Source organism: Rhinoraja longicauda, chromosome 15 (genome assembly GCF_053455715.1).
Source record: "Rhinoraja longicauda isolate Sanriku21f chromosome 15, sRhiLon1.1, whole genome shotgun sequence".
Lineage (NCBI taxonomy): Eukaryota > Metazoa > Chordata > Chondrichthyes > Rajiformes > Arhynchobatidae > Rhinoraja > Rhinoraja longicauda.
Window position 1 is genome coordinate 48,174,653 of NC_135967.1, and position 23,146 is coordinate 48,197,798.

Sequence of the window (23,146 nt, forward strand, 5' to 3'; positions counted from 1 at the left end):
TGCCATTTGCTTTCTTCACTTCCTGTTGTACGTGTATGCTTACTTTCATTAACTGATGTACTAGGTCACCCAGGTCTTGTTGTACTTCCTTTTCCTAACCTGACACCATTCATATAATAATCTGCCTTCCCATTCTTGCCTCCAAAGTGGATAACCTCACATTTATCCACCTTGTACTACATCTGCCATGCATCTGCCCACTCACCCAACCTGTCCAAGTCACTCTACATCCTCGTAGCATCCTCTTCACAGTTCACACTGCCACCCAGCTTTGTGTCATCTGCAAATTTGCTAATGCTACTTTTAATTCCTTCATCTAAATCATTAATGTTCATTGTAAATAGCTGCAGTCGTAGCACCAAGCCTTGCGGCACCCCACTAGTCACTGCCTGCCATCCTGAAAGAAACCCGTCAATCCTTACTCTTTGTCTCCTGTCTGCCTACCAATTTTCTCTCCATGTCAATACCTGACCCAATGGGGTCACTGACCTGAAACATTGATTTTTGCCTTTTAAAATTTCAGATTCCCAGCAGCTAAGGTTCTTTTATCGTCATTTAACTGGCGTTTTGCTGCAGTGGTTCCTCTGCAGCTCTTGTCGCCATTTACACTGAGAATGGCGCCAGTTGCGATCGCCTGGTCTACACCTGTCACACAGAGTCTTTGGCAGTCTGTGTGAATACTCACTTTGCACCGGTAAGAAAACTATTTATGTTACACGACAATAAGCTCATTTGTTTTGATGAGGTTTTGGTGTTTCTGACAGTACAGAAGAATAGTTTAGCCTAGTTTAGTTTAGTGATACAGCATAGATTCAGGCTCTTCAGCCCATCGAGTCTATGCTGACCATTAATCATAAGGTCATGTGATAGGAACAGAATTAGGCCATTCGGCCAATCAAGTCTACACTGGCATTTAATCATGGCTGATCTATCTCTCGCTCCTAACCTTTCTCCCCATAGCCTCTGACACCTGTACTAATCAAGAATCAACCATATTAATCAAGAAATCATCCGTACTAATCATGCGTTCACATAGTTCGAGTGACCGCGTGGGTTTCCTCTGGGTACTCGGGTTTCCTCCCACATCACAAAGACATGCAGGTTTGTAGATTACTTGGCCTCCGCAAATTGCCCCGAGTGTATAGGAAGTGAATGAGAAAATGGGATAATGTAGAACTAGTATGCATGGGTGATCGATGGTTGGCGTGGCCTCGGTGGTCCGATGGGCCTGTTTCCATGCTGTATCTCTAAACCTGACTACAGGCACGCTCATGTTCATGCATGTTATCTATTCGAGCCCCCTGAAGTTGAGCTCTGGTGCATAATTGAACACCTTTATGGGTCAGGTGTCTGTCTGCTGATCCATACTTGCAACAGGTTGGAAATTCAGTTCCCACCATCTGTGCACGTCCTGAACATAATTTATTTTAGTTGAAATCCTGATGAAAATCCAGAATCCCTTAAGTAATGATGAAATGTATTAATTTGAGTCAGAGAGGCACAGAGCTGTGTATCACAGAAACAGTCACCACAGGCAAAAAAAAATCCCCACCCATGTTAATCCTGCATGCTTTAATTAGATTTGCATCTAAATGGCTAAATGGCTCTTAAACCTAGCAATTAAATCTGACTCCATCATCTCCTGTGGCAGTGAGTAGTCAACTACATTTTGTATCTTCTCCTTTGCTCTACCTATTGTAATTGAGTTTGTATTTGATACTTGATTGCATTTATGTATGGTGTGTCTGATCTGTTTGGATAACATGCAACATAAACTTTTATACTGACCTCGGTACGAAACAATAATAGGCTTAAACATCTTTCCCCTCAAATCCATATTTTTAACTCCGTCCTCTCAGCCTAAACCTCTGCCCTCTTGTTTTTGATGCCCCTGCCAGGACAAGGTATTTCTAACAAACTCCTTCATGTTTAGAGTCATAGAGAGATAGTGTGGAAACAGGCCCTTCGGCCCAACTTGCCCATACCAGCCAACATGTCCCAGCTACACGAGTACACTGCCTGCGCTTGGTCCATAACCCTCCAAACCTGTCCTATCCATGTACCTGTCCAACTGTTTCTTAAACGTTGGGATAGTCCCAGCCTCAACTACCTCCTCTGGCAGCTTGTTCCATATACCCACCACCCTTTGTGTGAAAACGTTATCCCTCAGATTCCTATTAAATCTTTTTCCCTTCACCTTGAACCTATGTCCTCTGGTCCTCGATTCCCCTACTCTGGGCAAGAGATTCTGCGCATCTACCCAATTTATTCCTCTCATGTTTTTATACACCTCCATAAGATCACCACTCATCCTCCTGCACTCCAAGGAATAGTCCCAGCCTACTCAACCTCTCCCTATAGCTCAGAACCTCTAGTGCTGGCAACATCCTCGTAAATCCTCTCTGAACCCGTTCAAGCTTGATAATATCTTTCCTATAACATGCCCAGAACTGAACATAATATTCTAAATATGTTCTCGCCAACGTCTTATACAACTGCAACATGACCTCCCAACTTTTATACTGAATAATCTGACTGATGAAGACCAATGTGCCAAAAGCCTTTTTGACCACCTTATCTACCTGCAGCTCGACCTTCATGAACCATGCACCTGTACTCCTAGATCCCTCTGCTCTACAACACTCCCCAGAGCCCTACCATTCACGGTGTAGGTCCTGCCCTTGTGAGATGTCCCAAAATGCACCACCTCACATATCTTTGTATTAAATTCCATCAAACATTCCTCAGCCCACCTGGTCAATCGATCAAGATCCTACTGCGATGTTTGACAACCATCTTCACTATCTGCAAAACCACCCACTTTTGTATCATCAGCAAACTTGCTAATCTTGCCCTGTCTGTTCTCATCCAATTCATTGATGGAGATGACAAACAGTAACGGGTCCAGCACCGAACCCTGAGGCACACCAATAGTCACAGGCCTCCAGGTTGGGAGTTTATAGTAACTATTGTCTGACAGGAAGCTAATGCTTCCCTTTCTCTCTAACCCTCCATAATACATGGTCTGGGCACCATATATAATGTCCTATCAAATAACCCTTCTCACCTGTGTTGGCCTATTACCTGCCAGGCTTTGTGCTGCCCCTCCTCTCTTCCAGCTTTCTTTCCCCCACCTCTACAATTAGCCTGAATCCAGATTCTCCTGAGATGCTGCCTGGCCTGGTGAGCTACTCCAGCACTCTGTGCCTTCCAAGGTTTAGAGGGATATGTGGCACCTTGTTCAACATGAAAGACACAAAGGTCCAACAAATTGATTCCTGGATTGTGACTTTGACCTTGGAGTACAATTTAACCAGGCTGTAAGTATACTACCTATGATAGGGTCAAAGAGCCATAGTTCATACTGCATGGAAACAGGCCCTTTGGCACAATCCCTCCATGCCGATCAAAATGCCCAATCTAAGAAGGGCCCATTTGCCCACATTAGGCCAATATCCCTCTAAATTATTCCTATCCATGTACCTGTCCAAGTGTCTTTTAAATCTTGTTATCGTACCTGCCTGATCTCCTTCCTTTGGTAGCTGTTTTCCATATACCCACCACCCTCTGAGTGAAAAAGCTGTCCCTCGGGTTCCTATTAATTTTTTTCTCTTTCCACTTAAACCTATGTCCTCTGATTATTGATTCCTCTACCCTTGCATATGTGGCTTCTTTGTTTGGGACTGAGTATAACAGTTGGGAAGTTTTGCTGCAGCTAGTTAAACCGCGATTGAGGTATTTTTTGCAGTTCTGGAGCGATGTGGGGACTTTGAAGAGGGTGTAGAAGATGTTGATTGCGATATTGCCAGAATTAGAGCAGGCACTGGGATTAGTTTAAATTGGTGGCATGGTTGGCACAGATACTGTAGGCCAAAGAGCCTGATCCTGTGCCGTACTGCTAAAGGCTCTATATCCCAACAAATTACATAGAAACATAGAAACATAGACAATACGTGCAGGAGGAGGCCATTCGGCCCTTCGAGCCAGCACCGCCATTCATTGTGATCATGGTTGATCGTCCCCGATCAATAACCCGTGCCTGCCTTCTCCCCATATCCCTTGATTTCACTAGCCCCTAGAGCTCTATCTAATTCTCTCTTAAATCCATCCAGTGATTTGGCCTCCACTGCCCTCTGTGGCAGAGAATTCCACAAATTCACAACTCTCTGGGTGAAAAAGTTTTTTCTCACCTCAGTTTTAAATGGCCTCCCCATTATTCTAAGACTGTGGCCCCTGGTTCTGGACTCGCCCAACATTGGGAACATTTTTTCCTGCATCTAGCTTGTCCAGTCCTTTTACAATTTTATATGTTTCTATAAGATCCCCTCTCATCTAAACCGCAGTGAATACAAGCCTAGTCTTTTCAATCTTTCCTCATATGACAGTCCCGCCATCCCAGGGATCAATCTCGTGAACCTACGCTGCACTGCCTCAATTACAAGGATGTCCTTCCTCAAATTAGGAGACCAAAACTGTACACAATACTCCAGATGTGGTCTTACCAGGGTCCTAGACAACTGCAGAAGAACCTCTTTACTCCTATACTGAAATCCTCTTGTTATGAAGGCCAACATTCCATTAGCTTTCTTCACTGCCTGCTGTACCTGCACGCCAACCTTCAGTGACTAGTGTACAAGAACACCCAGGTCTCGCTGCACCTCCCCCTTACCTAACCTAACACCATTGAGACAATAATCTGCCTCCTTGTTTTTGCCGCCAAAGTGGATAACCTCACATTTATCTATATTATACTGCATCTGCCCACTCACTCAACCTGTCCAGGTCACCCTGCAACCTCCTAACATCCTCTTCACAGCTTACACTGCCACCCAGCTTTGTGTCATCCGCAAACTTGCTAGTGTTGCTTCTAATTCCCTCTTCCAAATCATTAATATATATGGTAAACAGTTGAGGCCCCAACACTGAGCCTTGTGGCACTCCACTCGCCACTGCCTGCCATTCTAAAAAGGACCAGTTTACTCCTACTCTTTGCTTCCTGTCTGCCAACTAATTTTCTATCCATGTCAACACCCTACCCGCAATACCATGTGCTCTAATTTTAGTCACCAATCTCCCGTGTGGGACCTTATCAAAGGCTTTCTGAAAGTCTAGATACACTACATCCACTGGCTCCCTTCATCCATTTTACTTGTCACGTCCTCATAAAATTCCAGAAGATTAGTCAAGCATGATTTCCCTTTCATAAATCCATGCTGACTTGGACTTATCCTTTTACTGCTATCCAAATGCGCTGTTATTACCTCTTTGATATGTTTGATTTTTGTAATGGCGTCGCGTCCAGACGCAGCGACTTTGTGCTCCCCAAACTGATGCAATTCGGAGCAGCCCAGCACCGAGCGCGGCTGCGAAAAAACCCAAGAAAGTACACCCGGGAAACCCAGAAAACCTAAAGAACACAAACGACCACTGAAACTCACCCACAGCACGAGGAAATCCCAATGGTGCTGGCGGCAGCGCGTCCGGACACAGCAACATCGCGCTCTCCAAAGCGCTGCAGACCACGCAAGGTGGACCGCTCATGGAGCCGCACGGAGCAGCCCAGCAGCGGCGGGAAGAACAGGTCACGGGATCTTCATTCAAAATCCGCGACCCTTACCTCCACCGAAATCCAGTCGGAGCCCGTGGCGGTGAGTCCGGACTCAGCGGCAGCGCGTCCCCCAAGGCACTGCAGCTCACGGAAGGCGGACCGCACATGGAGCCGCACGGAGCTGCTCAACATTGGACGCGGCTGCGAGAGTCTGGCTGGTGAGTACTATAAACCCCTCACCAAAATCCCCACGGAGCTCGGCAGAACAGCCCCCTGGCCCACCACACCGGAGGGATGGAGACGGAGCCAGCGCAGGGAGAGGAAGCAAAAACGTGGACTGAGAGCGGAGGTGCAGGCCAGGCTACGGAGGGAGAGTGGGGGTGCATGCCAGGCTACGGAGGGCCCCACAAAGACCATCCCTTCCAAGCATCTTTCTCGCCAATGTCCGGTCACTCTCCAACAAGCTGGATGAGGTAAGGCTATGGATCGACACCCAGCGATCCCTGAAAGACTGCTGCGCGCTGATCTTCACGGAGACATAGCTCAACGCGCTGGTTCCCGACGGGGCTGTGGAGCTAACGAACCGGTCACTACATCGGGCCGATAGAACGAAGGACGTCGGTAAGAGCAAGGGCGGTGGGCTCTGTATCTACATTAACAATGACTGGTGCACCAACCACACTGCAATAGAGAGCTACTGCTCCCCAGACCTGGAGTACCTACTGCTTAAATGTAGGCCGTTCTATCTGCCTCGGGAGTTTACTGTGGTCATCATCATGGCCGCATACATTCCCCCACAGGCTAATGTTAACCTAGGGCTAGCACAGCTGCACTCGGCCATCAGCAAGCAGCAGGATGCCCACCCCGGCGGTGCCTTCATTGTTGCCGGGGACTTTAATCAGGTCGACCTACGAGCCGCGCGCCACAAATTCCACCAGCATGTGCAGTGCCCTACCAGGGACTCAAACACGCTGGATAAAGTGTACACCAACGTAAAGGATGCCTACAGAGCTCTCCCCTGCCCACCCCTGGGACAATCCGATCACCTCTCACTGCTTCTACTGCCCACATACAAACCCCTCATCCGCAAGACCAAACCTACAATAAAGACGGTCAAAATATGTTCCCAAACCGGAAACTCTGGATGAATAAGGAGGTACAGAACCTGTTGAGGGCACGCAACAATGCCTTTAAATCTGGTGACACTTCAGCATACAGTGCTGCCAGGTCAAACCTGAATAAAGGTATTAAAAGGGCCAAAGACATCCACAGGCAATGGGTGGAAGACCACTTCAATACCACGGACACCAGAAGCATGTGGCAGGGTGTCAGGGACATCACTGGCTACAAGAGCAGCCCTGCCTGGCCCCACAGCGATATCACACTAACCAACGAGTTAAACATCTTCTTTGCCCGCTTCGAAACTGGCAACACCACCTTGAGTGGAAGAACCCCAGCCGAGGTGGAGGGACTGGTCTTGCAACTGAGCACACAGGAAGTACAACACGCTCTGCAAAGGGTCAACCCACGCAAGGCTGCAGGCCCAGATGGAGTTCAAGGAAGGGTACTTAGGGACTGTGCTGAACAGTTGGCTGAGGTATTCACCAGTATCTTTAACCTGTCATTATCTCTGGCTAAGGTCCCCAAGTGCCTGAAGTCGGCTATCATAATGCCGGTGCCGAAAAGAGCAAAGATCACCAACCTGAGCGACTACCGTCCGGTTGCCCTAACTCCTATAGTCATGAAGTGCTTTGAAAGGCTGGTCCTCTCACACATCAAATCCAGCATCCCTGACTCACTGGACCCACATCAATGTGCATACAGGGCAAATAGATCCACAGAGGACGCCATCTCTCTGGCTCTTCACACTGTCCTGAATCACCTGGAGAGACAGGGCACGTACGTGAATATGCTATTCATTGACTATAGCTCTGCCTTCAACATGGTCATCCCCACCAAGCTCATCACCAAACTCCACCAGCTAGGCCTCAGCTCATCGTTATGCGACTGGATCCTGGACTTCCTGCTGGAGTGACCGCAGGCAGTGAGAATGGGCCTGCACCTGTCCTCCACTATCACCCTGAGTACCGGCACACCACAGGGCTGTGTTCTGAGCCCCATGCTCTACTCCCTCTTCACACACGACTGTGTTCCTGCATTCGACACCAACACCATTGTCAAGTTTGCAGACGACACAACGGTGATCGGGCTGATCACCAACGGTGATGAAACAAACTACAGAGCGGAGGTGCAGAACCTGGTGGACTGGTGCTCTGATAACAACCTGTCCCTAAATACCACCAAGACCAAGGAGCTGATCATCAACTTCCGCAGGTCACACAACGGGGAATATGCCCCGATCTTTATCAACGGGGACAGTGTGGAGAGAGTGTCCAGCTTCAAGTTTCTGGGCACTCACATTTCGGAGGACCTAACATGGTCCAATAACACTGCTGCGCTGGTCAAGAAGGCACAGCAACGACTGTTCTACCTAAGAACACTGAAAAAGTTTGGTCTGCCCCAACAGCTGCTGACGACATTCTACCGCTGCACCATAGAGGGCATTCTAACACATGGCATCCCTGTGTGGTATCTCAGCTGCACGGAGGCAGAGAAGAAAGCTCTTCAGCGGGTAGTCCATAGAGCTCAGAGGAATATCTGAACACAGCTACCAGCCTTGGAGGGCATCTACAACACATGATGCCTCAGAAAAGCCACCAGCATCCACAAAGACTCTTCACACCCCTGCAACAGTCTGTTCGAACTTCTACCATCGGGCAGACGATTCAAGGCCTTCTACGCCTGCACCTCCAGACTCAGGAACAGCTTCATCCCCAGGGCCATAGCTGCTATGAACCGGTTCTGCTGAGCCAGATGGTCACATCGCACAGTGATCCGGCACAGACCTACTTGCAATTTATTCTGTTTTAAGACTGTTCTAATTTGTTTCATTGGGTTGTTTAAATTAATACTGACTAGCTAATTAATTTATTGCATCGTATGGGAGGCGCATTCCCAATCTCGATGTACCCCTGAACAATGACAATAAAGATATATTGTATTGTATTGTATAGTATTGTATTTAATAATTGACTCCAGCATCTTTCCCACCACCGAAGTCAGGCTAACTGGTCTGTAATTCCCCGTTTTCTCTCTCGCTCCTTTCTTGAAGAGTGGGATAACATTAACTATCTTCCAATCCACAGGAACTGATCGTGAATCTATTGAACATTGGAAAATGATTACCAATGCGTCCACTATTTCTAGAGCCACCTCCCTGAGGACCCTGGGATGCAGACCATCAGGCCCAGGGGATTTATCATCCTTCAGTCCCATTAGTCTACCCAATACTATTTCTCACCTAATGAAAATTTCTTTCAGTTCCTCTACCCCCCTAGATCCTCTGTCCTCCAGTATGTCTGGGAGATTGTTTGTGTCTTCCTTGGTGAAGACAGATCCGAAGTACCTGTTCAACTCTTCTGCCATTTCCTTGTTACCCATAATAATTTCACCCGTGTCTGCCTTCAAGAGACCCACATTTGACTTTGCTACTATTTTTATCTTAACAATCATGTTTATAAAATGCAAAGCAAGTACTGGTATTTATAGTTGGAGAGTTGTGCTGAACAAGTTCTTCCTCCCAACATTTCACCAAGGCTGAGGACGTGGGTTTCTGGACATTTCAGAGGTGTCTGAAGAATCCAGTGAGAAATTTACAACCAATGTCAAAGATGGAACAGGTGGTGTTTGATGGGGTGAGTACATCGACTGCAAATGTTGTTAACTGTTTACAATTCCCATTATAAACTTAAGATGCTTTGGCACTGAGCTGACCAAGTATTGACACACGGTTGGACTAGACTTTGAGGACCGGGCATCGTTCTGGTCATGATATTTCTAAAAGGACCCAGGACAGGAAAGACACAGAACAGTGAACAGTTCCACATCAAGAAAGTTTGGTAGGAAAAAACTTCAGATGCTGGTTAAAATCGAAGGTAGACACAAAATGCTGGAGTAACTCAGCGGGTCAGGCAGCATCTCTGGAGAGAGGGAATGGGTGACATTTCGAATCGATGTTTCAGTCTGAAGAAAGGTGTCGACCCGAAACATCACCCATTCCTTCTCTCCAGAGATGTTGACTGACCCGCTGAGTTACTCCAGCATTTTGTGTCTACAGTGTAAAATGCCAGTATAAAAAATGTGGAGGGTCAAGGATGGAGGAACTTAACACAGTTACGATTACCACAGAAAAAGTGATGGAATTAAAAAGGCTGACAAGTCCCCTGGACCTGAAAACTAAAGCTGAAGGTCTTCAAGGAAGTGACTTCTAAGATGGTGAGTTAATTGCTTGTGATCTTCCAGAGTTCTCTTGGATCTGACTTCACTAAGGAAGATACAAACAATCTCCCAGATGTTCTAGTGGCCAGAGATCCTAGGGTGACGGAGGAACTGAAGGAAATCCACATTAGGCAGGAAAAGGTGTTGGGTAGACTGATGGGACTGAAGGCTGATAAATCCCCAGGGCCTGATGGTCTGCATCCCAGGGTACTTAAGGAGATAGCTCTAGAAATTGTGGACGCATTGGTTATCATTTTCCAATGTTCAATAGATTCAGGATCAGTTCCTGTGGATTGGAGGGTAGCTAATGTTATCCCACTTTTTAAGAAAGGAGGGAGAGAGAAAACGGGAAATTATAGACCAGTTAGTCTGACATCAGTGGTGGGGAAAATGCTGGAGTAACTCAGCAAGATAAAAGACAAAATTGCGGAGCATTTGTTTAGTAGTAACAGGATCGTTCTGAGTCAGCATGGATTTACGAAGGGGAAATCATGCTTGACTAATCTTCTGGAATTTTTTGAGGATGTAACTAGGAAAACTAGGACAGGGGAGAGCCGGAGGATGTGGTGTACCTCAACTTTCAGAAAGCCTTCGACAAGGTCCCACATAGGAGATTAGTGGGCAAAATTAAAGCACATGGTATTGGGGGTAGGGTACTGACATGGATAGAAAATTGGTTGACAGACAGAAAGCAAAGAGTGGGGATAAATGGTTCCCTTTCAGAATGGCAGGCAGTGACTAGTGGGGTACCGCAAGGCTCGGTGCTGGGACCGCAGCTAATTACAATATACATTATTGACTTGAATGAAGGGATTAAAAGTACCATTAGCAAATTTGCAGACGATACAAAGCTGGGTGGTAGTGTGAACTGTGAGGAAGATGCTATGAGGTTGCAGGGTGACTTGGACAGGTCGTGTGAGTGGGCGGATGCATGGCAGATGCAGTTTAATGTGGATAAGTGTGAGGTTATCCACTTTGGTGGTAAAAATAAGAAGGCAGATTATTATCTGAATGGTGTCAAGTTAGGAAAAGGGGACGTACAATGAGATCTGGGTGTCCTAGTACATCAGTCACTGAAAGGAAGCATGCAGGTACAGCAGGCAGTGAAGAAAGCCAATGGAATGTTGGCCTTCATAACAAGAGGAGTTGAGTATAGGAGCAAAGAGGTCCTTCTGCAGTTGTACAGGGCCCTAGTGAGACCGCAATTCAACAGAGCTTTATTTGTCATTCGGTACCAAGGTACCGAACGAAACTACATAGCAGTCACACAAAAAAAAAGAACACAACACACATGACCCCAACACAAACGTCCATCACAGTGACTCCAAACACCCCTTCACTGTGATGGAGGCAACAAAACTTCCACTCTCTTCCCCACGCCCACGGGCAGACAGCTCGTCCCCGACCGACCCGCACAGTCCCCGCAAGGGGATGGATGTCCCCGCGGCCGAGCCGCACCGGGCGCTGAAACGTCTCGCGGCCGAGCCGGGCGATGGAAGGCCCCGCGGCCGAGCCGTGCGCAGCTAAGTCCCGCGGCCGAGCCGCGCCGGGCGATGGAAGGCCCCACGGCCGAGCCGCACCGGGCGATGTTAAGTCCAGCGGCCGAGCCGCACCAGCGATGAAAAGTACCGCGGCCGAGCCGCACCGGGCGATGTTAGGCCCCGCGGCCGAGCCGCACCGGGCGATGGAAGGCCCCGCGGCCGAGCCGCACCGGGCGATGTTAGGCCCCGCGGCCGAGCCGCACCCCGCGCCGTGAGGAAGAGACCTAAAAGGGAAAGGTTTCCCCCACCCCCCCACCCACACCACCACCCCCCCACCCACACCACCACCCCCCACACATACACATCCAAAAAAAAACAAAAACCATCCCAACACCGACACACAACAACAAAAAAAGGAAAAAAGACGAACAGACTGCTAGCGAGCCGCAGCCGTTAGGCGCCACCAATTCCACTAATTGGAGTCCAGTTTTGATCTCCAAATTTGTGGAAGGATATTCTTGCTATTGAAGGCGTGCAGCGTAGGTTTACTAGGTTAATTCCCGGAATGGCGGGACTGTCATATGTTGAAAGACTGGAGCGGCTAGGCTTGTATACTGGAATTTAGAAGGATGAGAGGAGATCTTATCGGAACATATAAGATTATTACGGGGTTGGACACGTTAGAGGCAGGAAACATGTTCCCAATGTTGGGGGAGTCCAGAACCAGGGGCCACAGTTTAAGAATAAGGGGTAGGCCATTTAGAACGGAGATGAGGAAAACCTTTTTCAGTCAGACAGTTGTAAATCTGTGGAATTCACTGCCTCAGAAGGCAGTGGAGGCCAATTCTCTGAATGCATTCAAGAGAGAGCTAGATAGAGCTCTTAAGGATAGCGGAGTCAGGGGGTATGGGGAGAAGGCAGGAACGGGGTACTGATTGAGAATAATCAGCCATGATCACATTGAATGGTGGTGTTGGCTCGAAGGGCCGAATGGCCTACTCCTGCACCTATTGTCTATTGTCTATTATCTAAAACAATTGAATGTTTTTTCAGTTCACCTGCTGTGAAGAAGTACAAAATGTTTAGTTCATAAATCTTAGGAGCAGAATTAGGCCACTCAGCCCATCGAGTCTTCTCCACCATTCAATCATGGCTGATCTATCTTTCCCTCTAAACCCAATTCTCCTATCCATAACCTTTGTCACCCTTACTAATCAAGAACCTGCCTATCTACCCTTTAAAAATACCCCTAAACGGCCTTCACAGCCGTCTGTGACAATGAATTCCACAGATTCACCACCCTCTCTCTGGCTAAAGAAATTTCTCCTTATCTCCTTTCTACAGGTACGCCCACTTATTCTGAGACTTTGCCCTCTGGTCCTAGATTCTCCCACTAGTGGAAACATCCTTTCCACATCCACTCTATCCACAGGCCTTTCATTATTTAAATGTTCATTTGTTTGAGATCTCTGTCATTACCAGTATTTCTCATTATTGATTTACAATCTCAGCCTCTAAAGGAGCAGCATGTGGGGCTCGGGATGTTTACAACTTACCATCTGATTGCTGCTAAACTGAGAATAGCTCACTGTGTGGATGGTGGGTGGGAACTGTTCTCATTGCTTGAGGTCTGACAAGGTGAAACTCCCGCGATTCCATTGTCTGTTTCTCCCCAGTCTGTCGCCGATGGACACGTGGGTGAAAGTGATGAGAACGTGGAGCGAGGCAACTGGTCCTCGAAGACCGACTACCTGCTCTCAGTGATCGGCTGTGCTGTGGGTCTGGGCAACGTCTGGAGATACCCTTACCTGGCGTACAAGAATGGAGGAGGTACTGTAGAGTTTCCACAATGCACAATGCATAAATAGCATTAAATTCAAACATAAACTTACTATGCAGGGTAAAAGTGTGGTTTCAATAATGTTGATAAAAATCTCACAACTTTAAACTGTAAAATTACATTTTTCTTGCAATGTATATGATTAGACACCTTGCTATTGATATGAAAGACATCTTTGTAGCTCATTTTAAACCTTTGTTTAATGCTCTAACCTAAATAAGGATGAGGATGTTTTTGGATGTTTTAACCTAGGGTTTATTGTAATGCCCACCATAGTTATTCATGGGTCCTGACAGGACTGCAAACCCCAATCGGAAGCAATTGTCCAAGGAACTGCTAAACAGTTTTTTACATGGAGCTTCTCCTGTTCAGTGGGTAAATGGTCCTGTTTCGATTTTTCACAAGGTAGGCTGCTCTGTATGAGGTGTGGATTGTGCAGCTTCTTGGTCTTAGAGGGCAGCTTTCCTGCACTTCTCATTGAAGCAGGGTTGGTCACCTAGCTTGGTGGAAGTGAGGTATAAACCAGACCATGAACTCTATCCAAAACCCCTGAAATTGCAGAGTTGTAGATGGAGTTCGGACCATCTTGCAAACCATGACTCCATTGACTCCATCTACACTTCACGCTGCCTCAGCAAGACCGCCAGCATTATCAAGGACCAGTCTCACCCTGGTCACTCACTTCTCCCCTATCCTATCAGGTACAAACAAAAGTTTTGCGTGTAAGTCAAGAAGTGATGAGACAGATTTATAGGAATTTGCTTAGTCCGCATTTGGAGTATTGTGTGCCGTTCTAGTCATCCCAATAAAGGGAAGAATGAGGAGGCTTTGGAAATGGTGCAGAGGAGGTTTAGCAGAATGGCACCTGGTTAGGGGATTAGTAATTACAGGGAGAGTTTGGACAGACTTGGATTGTTTTCTCTGGAATGCTGGAGGTTGAGGGGAGAACTGATAAAAGTATATAAAATTATGAGATACATAGATAGGGTCGACATTTTTCCCATGATGGAAATGTCAAAGACTAGAGGGCAGAGCTTTGAGGTGAAAGAGGCAAAGTTTAAAGGTGATGTATGGAGCAAGTTTTTTTTCAAAGAGAGTGGTGTGTGCCTGGAATGTGCTGATAGGACTGGTGGTGGAGGCAGATATAATAGTGGCATTTAAGAGGCTTCTGGATAGACACATGGATATGGATTATGTGTAGACGGATAAGAGTTGATCTTGGCATCATGTTCAGCATAGACATTTCTGGGCGAAGGGCTTATTCATGTGCTGTACTATTCTATGTTATACATGTCTTGCTCTTTGGCATTCTAAAACATATATGTTTTTAGACACACCTGACAGATATTCAGTCTTTATAAAATGTCATCTTCACTCCCAAATTGTGTTGACCATTTATTTTGTTTATTTGTGCCTGACCTAAATTTTCTCCCTTCGTCACTTGGTAAGTCAAGGATAGTTTAGAGTCTAGTGTCATGCATAGAAATTGTGTGGTTTCCTTTATTCAGCTGAACTCCATTGTATATTCGTTCCTGATTGAAAGGTCTGCATTATATAGCATGTTTTTATTCCTTTGAAATATTTCAAAGAGTTTAGCAGTTCACATGCAGGCAACCATTGCTGAGAAAAAGATCCACACACAGCGGATACAGTTCCAACGCGAAACATCATATATCTATTTTCTCCAGAAATTCTGCCTGACCTTTGAGTTACTGCAACATTTTGTGTCTAACTTTGACATAACTGATTAATCTGTTTTCAGTTTGGGTGAAACCAGGGGTGTCAATGTGCACATCATCATGTAAATAGCAAGATCGCCCGATACATTGTCCAGTACTGGACTGGAAACTTAATTTGAATTTCATTTGCCAGAACAGCTGTCAGGTCTCAGTGTAACATTGCATTGGAGAATTATACTTTATTTATCTTTATTAAACTTAATTATTAAATACTATATTCAACATGGGGGCCTTCCGGGATACGTTTTGCATATTTAGAACATTTGGTACAATCTGAATTCTATTTGATTGGTGGTTGTATAGAAATTGAATTTTATTTAAGTAAACATGGTGCTCAGAATCAATAACCCAGATATCTCTTCTGGTAAAGTTTATGAACTTGCTGACGATGGAACATTCTAGTTAATTGAAACTATTATGAATGGAAACTACTACTGCCTGAACAATGATTTCCTTCATGGTTTTGTGCAATTGCAATATTATGTCCCAACTCTTATACTCAATATTTGGTCTTTGAATGTAAGCATGTCGTACAGCTTTATCACAACTCTCTCAAACTATGTCGTCCCTTTCAGGAAGCTATCGAGTTCCACAAGGGTCGGTGCTGGGGCCGCTATTCTTCACGTTGTATGTTAATGATTTGGACGAGGGGATTTAAGGCTCTGTTGCAAAGTTTGGGGATGATACGAAAATAGGTGGAGGGGCAGGGGGCAGGTAGTGTATAGAAAGTAGGGACTCTGCAGTACTTGGACAGGTTGGGAGGGTGGAGTACCTTGGTGTCCTTGTACACCAGTCACTGAAAGTAAGTGTGCAGGTACAGCAGGCAGTGTAGAAAACTAATGGTACGTTGGCCTTCATAACGAGTGAATTTGAGTAAAGGAGCAAAGCGGTCCTTCTGCAGTTGTATAGGGCCCTGGTGAGACCACATCTGGACTATTGTGTGCAGTTTTTGTCTCCTAATTTGAGGAAGGACATCCTTGCTATTGAGGTAGTGCAGCATAGGTTCACAAGGTTAATCCCCGGGATGGCGGGACTGTCATATGAGGAAAGATTGGAAAGACTGGGCTTGTATTCACTGAAATTTAGCAGGATGAGAGTTGTGAATCTGTGGAATTCTCTGCCTCAGAAGGCAGTGGAGGCCAATTCTCTGAATGCATTCAAGAGAGAGCTAGATAGAGCTCTTAAGGATAGCGGAGTCAGGGGGTATGGGGTGAAGGCAGGAACGGGGTACTGATTAAGAATGATCAGCCATGATCACATTGAATGGCGGTGCTGGCTCGAAGGGCCGAATGGCCTCCTCCTGCACCTATTGTCTATTGTCTATTGTCTATTGAGAGGGGATCTCCATAGCCAAAATTCTGTAGTCTTTTTTTGCTCGGGTTTATTTCACTTACATGTTTAAACTGTAATGTCGTATTCTTAAAATTTTAATGTTTTATACTTTATTCTTAATTGTTTACCGTATGTTCGTGTTGTTACTTGCGAACGGAGCACCAAGGCACATTCCTTGTATGTGTACATACTTGGCCATTCATTCATTCCTTCATTCATTCATTCATTCACTTTATAGAAACGTATAAAATTCTAAAAGGACTGGACAAGTCAGATGCAGGAAAATTGTTCCCAATGTTGGGGGAGTCCAGAACCAGGGGCCACAGTGTAAGAATAAAGGGGAGGCTATTTAAAACTGAGGTGAGAAAATCTTTTTCACCCAGAGAGTTGTGAATTTGTGGAATTCTCTGCCACAGAGGGCAGTGGAGGCTAATTCACTGGATGAATTTAAAACAGAGTTAGATAGAGCTCTAGGGGCTAGCGGAATCAAGGGATTTGGGGAGAAGGCAGGCACTTGTTACTGATTGTGGATGATCAGCCATGATCACAATGAATGGTGGTGCTGGCTCAAAGGGCCAAATGGCCTCCTCCTGCACCTATTTTCTAACTTTCTATGTTTCTACGGCTGTGGAGGCCGTCAGTGGATAGTTTTAAGGCAGAGATTGAAAGATTCTTGATTAGTACAGGTGTCAGGGGTTATGGGGAGAAGGCAGGAGAATGGGATTAGGAGGGAGAGATAGATCTGCCATGATTGAATGGCGGAGTAGACTTGATGGGCCGAATTCTACTCTTATTCCTTATGACCTTAATTATACAATGCAAGTTAATTATATCTTACAAACAAAAATCCCAGCACCAATTTTGCTGTACACCACTTGTTACAGATTTCCAGTTAGTGAAACACCCATCCATCCACTGCCACCCTCTGCCTCCTCTCACCAAGCCAACTTTGGATCCAGCTTACCAGCATGCCTCAGATTCTTGAGCCTTAACTTTCTGGGCCATCTTACCGTGTGGGACTATGTTACTATTTTAATGGAATGTTACTTCAGTGAACCTATTTAGGGCCATGGCATGGTCTCAGTTCACAGAGACTGAAGATAAATAGATTTCCTCTCTCAGGATTGATGTCTCAGTTGTGGGGATGAGTGGTAGGCAGCTGGTTACACAGAAGGTTGGGTGGAGAGGAAGATTGTTGAATCTATCAGCAAAGTATATATTCGTTGAGAATCAGGAGTTATTGATAAGAATATCAGTGTGATGGGAAAAGATGGTCATGCCAGAGGTATACATATGTCTCAGCTAATTTTGTTCTCAAATGCCGTTGTTATTTTTTCAGGTGCATTTCTTATTCCCTACTTACTAATGCTGATGCTGGTTGGAATCCCGGTATTTTTCTTGGAATCGTCCTTTGGGCAGTTTGCCAGCCGTGGACCCATTGCAGTGTGGAAAGCCGTGCCAATGTTACAAGGTGAATGCTTGTTCAATGACGTCAATTTGATATCTGTGTCTATGAATGTGCGAAATATTTGTGCATCGGCTTTGTTTTTCTTGTTACGTGCTGGTTTGAGGATACAAGCAGTGACGAGACAAACACAGTGTGCAACTTGCTGCTATTCCTCGTTTTAAAATTATCCAGGAATGGACCCAATATGGGGAAACCTTGCCGCCTGAAACAGCTCCACTATCACCCTGCACTAAATCACTTGGAAACTTTCCAAAGCCTTTTAAAGATATTACAGTTTCTAAAAATATAACTTTTTCTCTAAACTGACTATATCTTGAACACCATTACATGAGGATTCAAGTAAATTCAATTAATTGAAAAATGTAAGTGACCTCGCACTGACCCTGGTCCTGTGTCCTTCAGTTGGTTCTACGGTTGCCCAAACTTGGATTCTTTTCTCTGGAGCGTTCGAGACTGATGATGACCTGATAGAAGTATCTAAATTATGAGAGATACGGATAACTGTTAGTTAACTGACATGCTTGCTATTCTGATGCAGTTGCATTTCACAGCTCTGACATTCCTTTGGTTGAGTTATTTCCCTCCTACACCCCTCATTAATGATTTATCCTCATGCCAACCATGACCGCACTCTATTCCTTTGTCCTGCCTTTCCATTTGTACTGTCCAACACTCCCCAACCTTTCCTCAATTTAAATCTAACTTCTTTCCAATAATACGTACATTGTGCTCTCCAATATTGGATAATAACCCACCCCTCTCACCCGTCTTTTTCTCCCCTCTCATTCCCATGCATTACCTGGATGCACATCCATTTCCCCTTCCCTCAGTATCCTTCCACCTATATCCCCTCTGGCTTCACACTTCACCCTTCTCTCCTTATCTTACAGTCTTTTGTCTTCTCTCAACTCTGCCTGTGTTCACCCATCTGCTAATCAAACCCCTCTCTCCTGTATCTACCAATCATTTGACAGGCTCTGTCCCACCCCACCTCTTTTCACCTTTCTCCCCCGTATTACAATCAGTCTGAAGAAAGGTCCTGACCTGAAATGTCACCTGATCACATACTCCAGAGATGCTGCCTGACCCGCTGAGGTACTTCAGCAGTTGATGTCTATTTTTGTCGTTCAATAGTCCAATAATGCTTTATTTGTCACATATGTATCTGCGGTGTGAAATTGCTTTTGCATATAGAACACATGCAGGCGTCGCCATTATTTAAAGCCTAAAGTCAGGTCGTCCCACGCGCTCCATGTACTGGAGCAATTCCCGCAAATCAACATCCCTCTCCTCTTCTACTCCGGCCATCTTTGTGCCCTGGGAACGCCTTCTGCCTACCTACCTTGAAGGCTCCGGAGCCATCACCCCGGTTCACCCTCCTACTGATCCACTCCTAGTGCCCAACGTGTCCAGTTCCCTCCCGGTGATGTTGTCAGACGAGCCTTCGGGCGGGTTCCGATCCTGACGAGCTTTCTGGTGTGCTCCGACGAGCCTTCAGGTACGTTACCGGTCCTGCCGATTGATGTGCCTTTGGGCTGGCCCCCGGTAATGCCGTCTAAGCTTTGGAGTGGGCCCAGACAACTGATTTGGAATTTCTTCACTGTCTTTCCCAGTTCTAATGAAGGGTATTTGATTCAAAATATTACCTCTGCTTCTCTTTCCACAGATGCTGCCTAATCTGACGTGAGCATTTTCTGTTTTTAATTTAGACTTCCAACATCTAGTGTTTCTAGTGTGATTTTCAATCTACCAACTGTTTGGGATGTGGGAAATAATGGAGCACCCATGGAAACCCTCGCAGTCACAAGTTAACAGGGAAACTCCGCACCGCCCACATTGGAGACCAGGTCTGAACCTAGGTTACTGGAGCTGTGAGACAGCAGAACTACCACCTGCACCACTCTCCACCTGTGTCCATGAAAACTCTGATGAGATAGAATTTTGGGCTCTTCGTCCCAACTCATTTCAGATTTATAAGATCATAAGACATAGGAGCAGTTCGGCTGATTGACTCTAGGAAAATACCTGCAGATGCTGGTACAAATCAAAGGTATCACAAAATGCTGGAGTAACTCAGCAGGTCAGGCAGCATCTCAGCAGAGAAGGAATGGGTGACGTTTCGGGTCGAGACCCTTCTTCAGGCCGATTGAGTCTGCTTTGCCATTCAATCATGCCTGATCTTTTTTTCCTACTCAACCCTATTCTCCTGCCTTCTCCCCGGAACCTTTACTAATCAAGAACCAAAAAAAGCCAATTAAAAAATAACCAATGACTTGGACTCCACAGCTGTCTGTGGCAATGAATTCCACAGATTCATCACCCTCTGGTTAGAAATTCTTCCTCATCCCCATTCTAAAGGTACACCCTTTTATTCTGAGGCTGTGGCCTCTGGTCCCAGACTCTCTCACTAGTGGAAACATCCTCTTCACATCCACTCTATCCAGGCCTTTCATTATTCAGTAGGTTTTAATGAGTTTTTCTCTATTCTAAACTCTACGCAGTACAGACCCAGAGCCCTGAAATGCTCCTCATACGTAATGAGATTCATTGCTGTTCAATTGGAATTATTGATTTTGTGTGTCTTGATTGCTTTCACAATGTTCCAAATCACCTTTAAATGTTTCTGCGGGTTTATCCTTGAATATTGCAACAGAGTTTATTTTGCTGACTCTTACATCATCCCTATAAAGTTATTCTGGAAGTTTGGAACTATGGTGTAAATCTTGGCTCACCTACTCAAAGTTAACATCAAATGACTAAAAAGACATTTGGACAGGTATATGGATAGAAACAGAAACAGAAACATTGGAAAATAGGTGCAGGAGTGGGCCATTCGGCCCTTTGAGCAAGCATCGCCATTCAATATGATCATGGCTGATCATCTAAAATCAGTATCCTGTTCCAGCTTTTTCCCCAACTCCCTTGATTTTTTCAGCCCCAAGAGCTAAATCTAACTCTCTTGAAAACATCCAGTGAATTGACCACTGCCTTCTGTGGCAGAGAATTCAACTGATTCACAACTCTGGATGAACTATCTACCTCTTTGATGTCCCTCGAACCATCCTTGACCGGACTTTGCTGGCCCCACCTTGCACCAAACATCATTCCCTCATCATGCATCCACACACTGTAAATGGATCGATTGTAATCATGTATTGTCTCTCTGCTGACTGGCCAGCACACAACAAAAGCTCTCCATTGCACCACTGCACACATGACAACAAACCTAAATGAATTGAATTGCATCTTCTGTAGACTCTCTGGTTAATGATACTTCCAGAAAACAATGGATCGGATGGAAGTTACGGGGAGTAATTGGTAACGCATTGGACATCTGTATAAAATATGGAAATGTTTAGATGGATGTGGGCCATAAGCAGGTAGGTGGGACAAGTGGAGACAGGGCATCTTGGTCCTCATGGACATTAGGCTGGAGGCTTTGTTTCTGTGCTTTATGACTCCATTGCTCTATGTAGACACAAGAGACCGTGGAAGCTGGAATCTTGAACAAACGCTGAAGGTACTCAGCTGGTCAGTCAGCAACTGTGGAGGGAAATGGACAGATGACATTTTTGGGTCAAAACCTTTCTTCAGACCAAAGATTTTAGTCTGACGAAAGGTCCTGACCCAAGATCATCTGTCCATTTCCCTGCAGATACTGCCTGACGCACTGAGTTCCTCCAGCACTTTCACACTTTGATTTTAACATCAAATGTAAGCATGTACTTGATGTCTGAGCTAAAGTGACTCCAGGCAGTGTGATTTCCTGCAGTTGTGGTCATCTGGGACATTTCTACAATTAAGAAGGGCTCCTTGTAAAAAATGGCAACTGTTCATCCAACCAACTGAACTCATGGGGAAGAATTAGTCAGTTTACTTACTATGTAACTGCTTGTTTCTTAATTTAAGGTGTGGGGATCACTATGAACTTTCTATCAGCGATTTCTGCGATTTCCTACAACTGCATCATCGCCTACAGCCTGTTCTACCTGTTTGCCTCCTTCCAATCGCCCCTGCCCTGGTCAGACTGCTTCAGCTGGTGGGGTGCGGATGAAACCTGCAGTCGGACACCCAGAGGTACCGTTTTGTGTAATGTCTGTATAATAAATATTCAACTTTTTCTCTATCAATCTGAGTGATTGACAAGATGGAGACTGAATCAGACTGGGGCTGTGGGTGATGTATGACCTTGTTACACAGACTGGGGCTGTGGGTGATGTATGACCTTGTTACACAGACTGGGGCTGTGGGTGATGCTTGACTTCAAAATTCAACCCCCACTGTAATCAATAGAAATTCAATTGCGGTGACCAGTGGGAGCAAGGTATAGTAACGATTTAGACGAGGAAAATAAATGTAACATCTCCAAGTTTACGGATGGCACAAAGCTGGGTGGCAGTGTGAGCTGCGAGGAGGATGCTATGAGGCTGCAGGGTGACTTGGATAGGTTGGGTGAGTGCGCAGATGCATGGCAGATGCAATGTAATGTGGATAAATGTGAGGTTATCCACTTTGGCGGCAAGAACATGAAGGCAGATTATTAACTGAATGGTGTCAGATTAGGAAAAGGGGAGGTGCAACAAGACTTGGATGTTCATGTATATCAGTCACTGAAAGTAAGCATGCAGGTACAGCAGGCAGTGAAAAAAGCTAATGATGTGTTAGCCTTCATTGCAAGAGGATTTGACTTTAGGAGTAAGGAGGTCCTACTGCAGTTGTACAGGGCCCTGGTGAGACTGCACCTGGAGTATTGTGTGCAGTTTTGGTCTCCTAATTTAAGGAAGGACATTATTGCTATTGAGGGAGTGCAGCGTCGGTTAATTCCCCGGATGGCGGGAGTGACATATGATGAAAAAATGGGTCGACTGGGCTTGTATTCACTGGAATTTAGAAGGATGAGAAGGATGTTATAGAAACATATAAAATTCTTAAGAGATTGGACAGGCTAGATGCAGGAAAAATGTTCCCGATGTTGGGGGAGTCCAGAGCCAGGGCTCACAGTTTAACAATATGGGGTAGGCCATTTCGGACTGAGATGAGGAAAAATGTTTTCACCCAGAGAGTTGTGAATCTGTGGAATTCTCTGCCACAGAAGGCAGTGGAGGCCAATTCACTGGAGGTTTTCAATAGAAAGTTAAATTTAGCTCTTGGGGCTAATGGAATCAAGGGATATGAGAAAAAGCAGGAACGGGGTACTGATTTTGGATGATCAGCCATGATTATATTGAATGGCGGTGCTGGCTCGAAGGGCCGAATGGCCTACTCCTGCACCTATTTTCTATGTTCATGTTTATTCGACACAGAAGTCCAGGCGACCGATCTATCACAATTCATACAGCCACTGTTGTGCCCTTTTGTATTATTACATGTATTATCCGATCTTAAGATTTTTCATCACAG

General features: G+C 45.6%; 1 protein-coding gene across 1 annotated transcript in view; it reads left to right on the forward strand.

Annotated features, from left to right (window-relative positions):
• The first annotated feature begins 614 nt into the window (after positions 1-614).
• LOC144600713 (sodium- and chloride-dependent neutral and basic amino acid transporter B(0+)-like) overlaps positions 615-23,146 on the forward strand; it is a 52,161-nt gene continuing 29,629 nt past the window's right edge. The window contains exons 1-5 of the mRNA XM_078412625.1: positions 615-694; positions 9,205-9,303; positions 13,044-13,197; positions 17,618-17,749; positions 21,656-21,823. Of these exons, the coding sequence (XP_078268751.1) occupies positions 9,271-9,303; positions 13,044-13,197; positions 17,618-17,749; positions 21,656-21,823 (487 nt within the window). The 5' untranslated portion in view covers positions 615-694; positions 9,205-9,270. The remainder of the gene's footprint in view (positions 695-9,204; positions 9,304-13,043; positions 13,198-17,617; positions 17,750-21,655; positions 21,824-23,146) is intronic.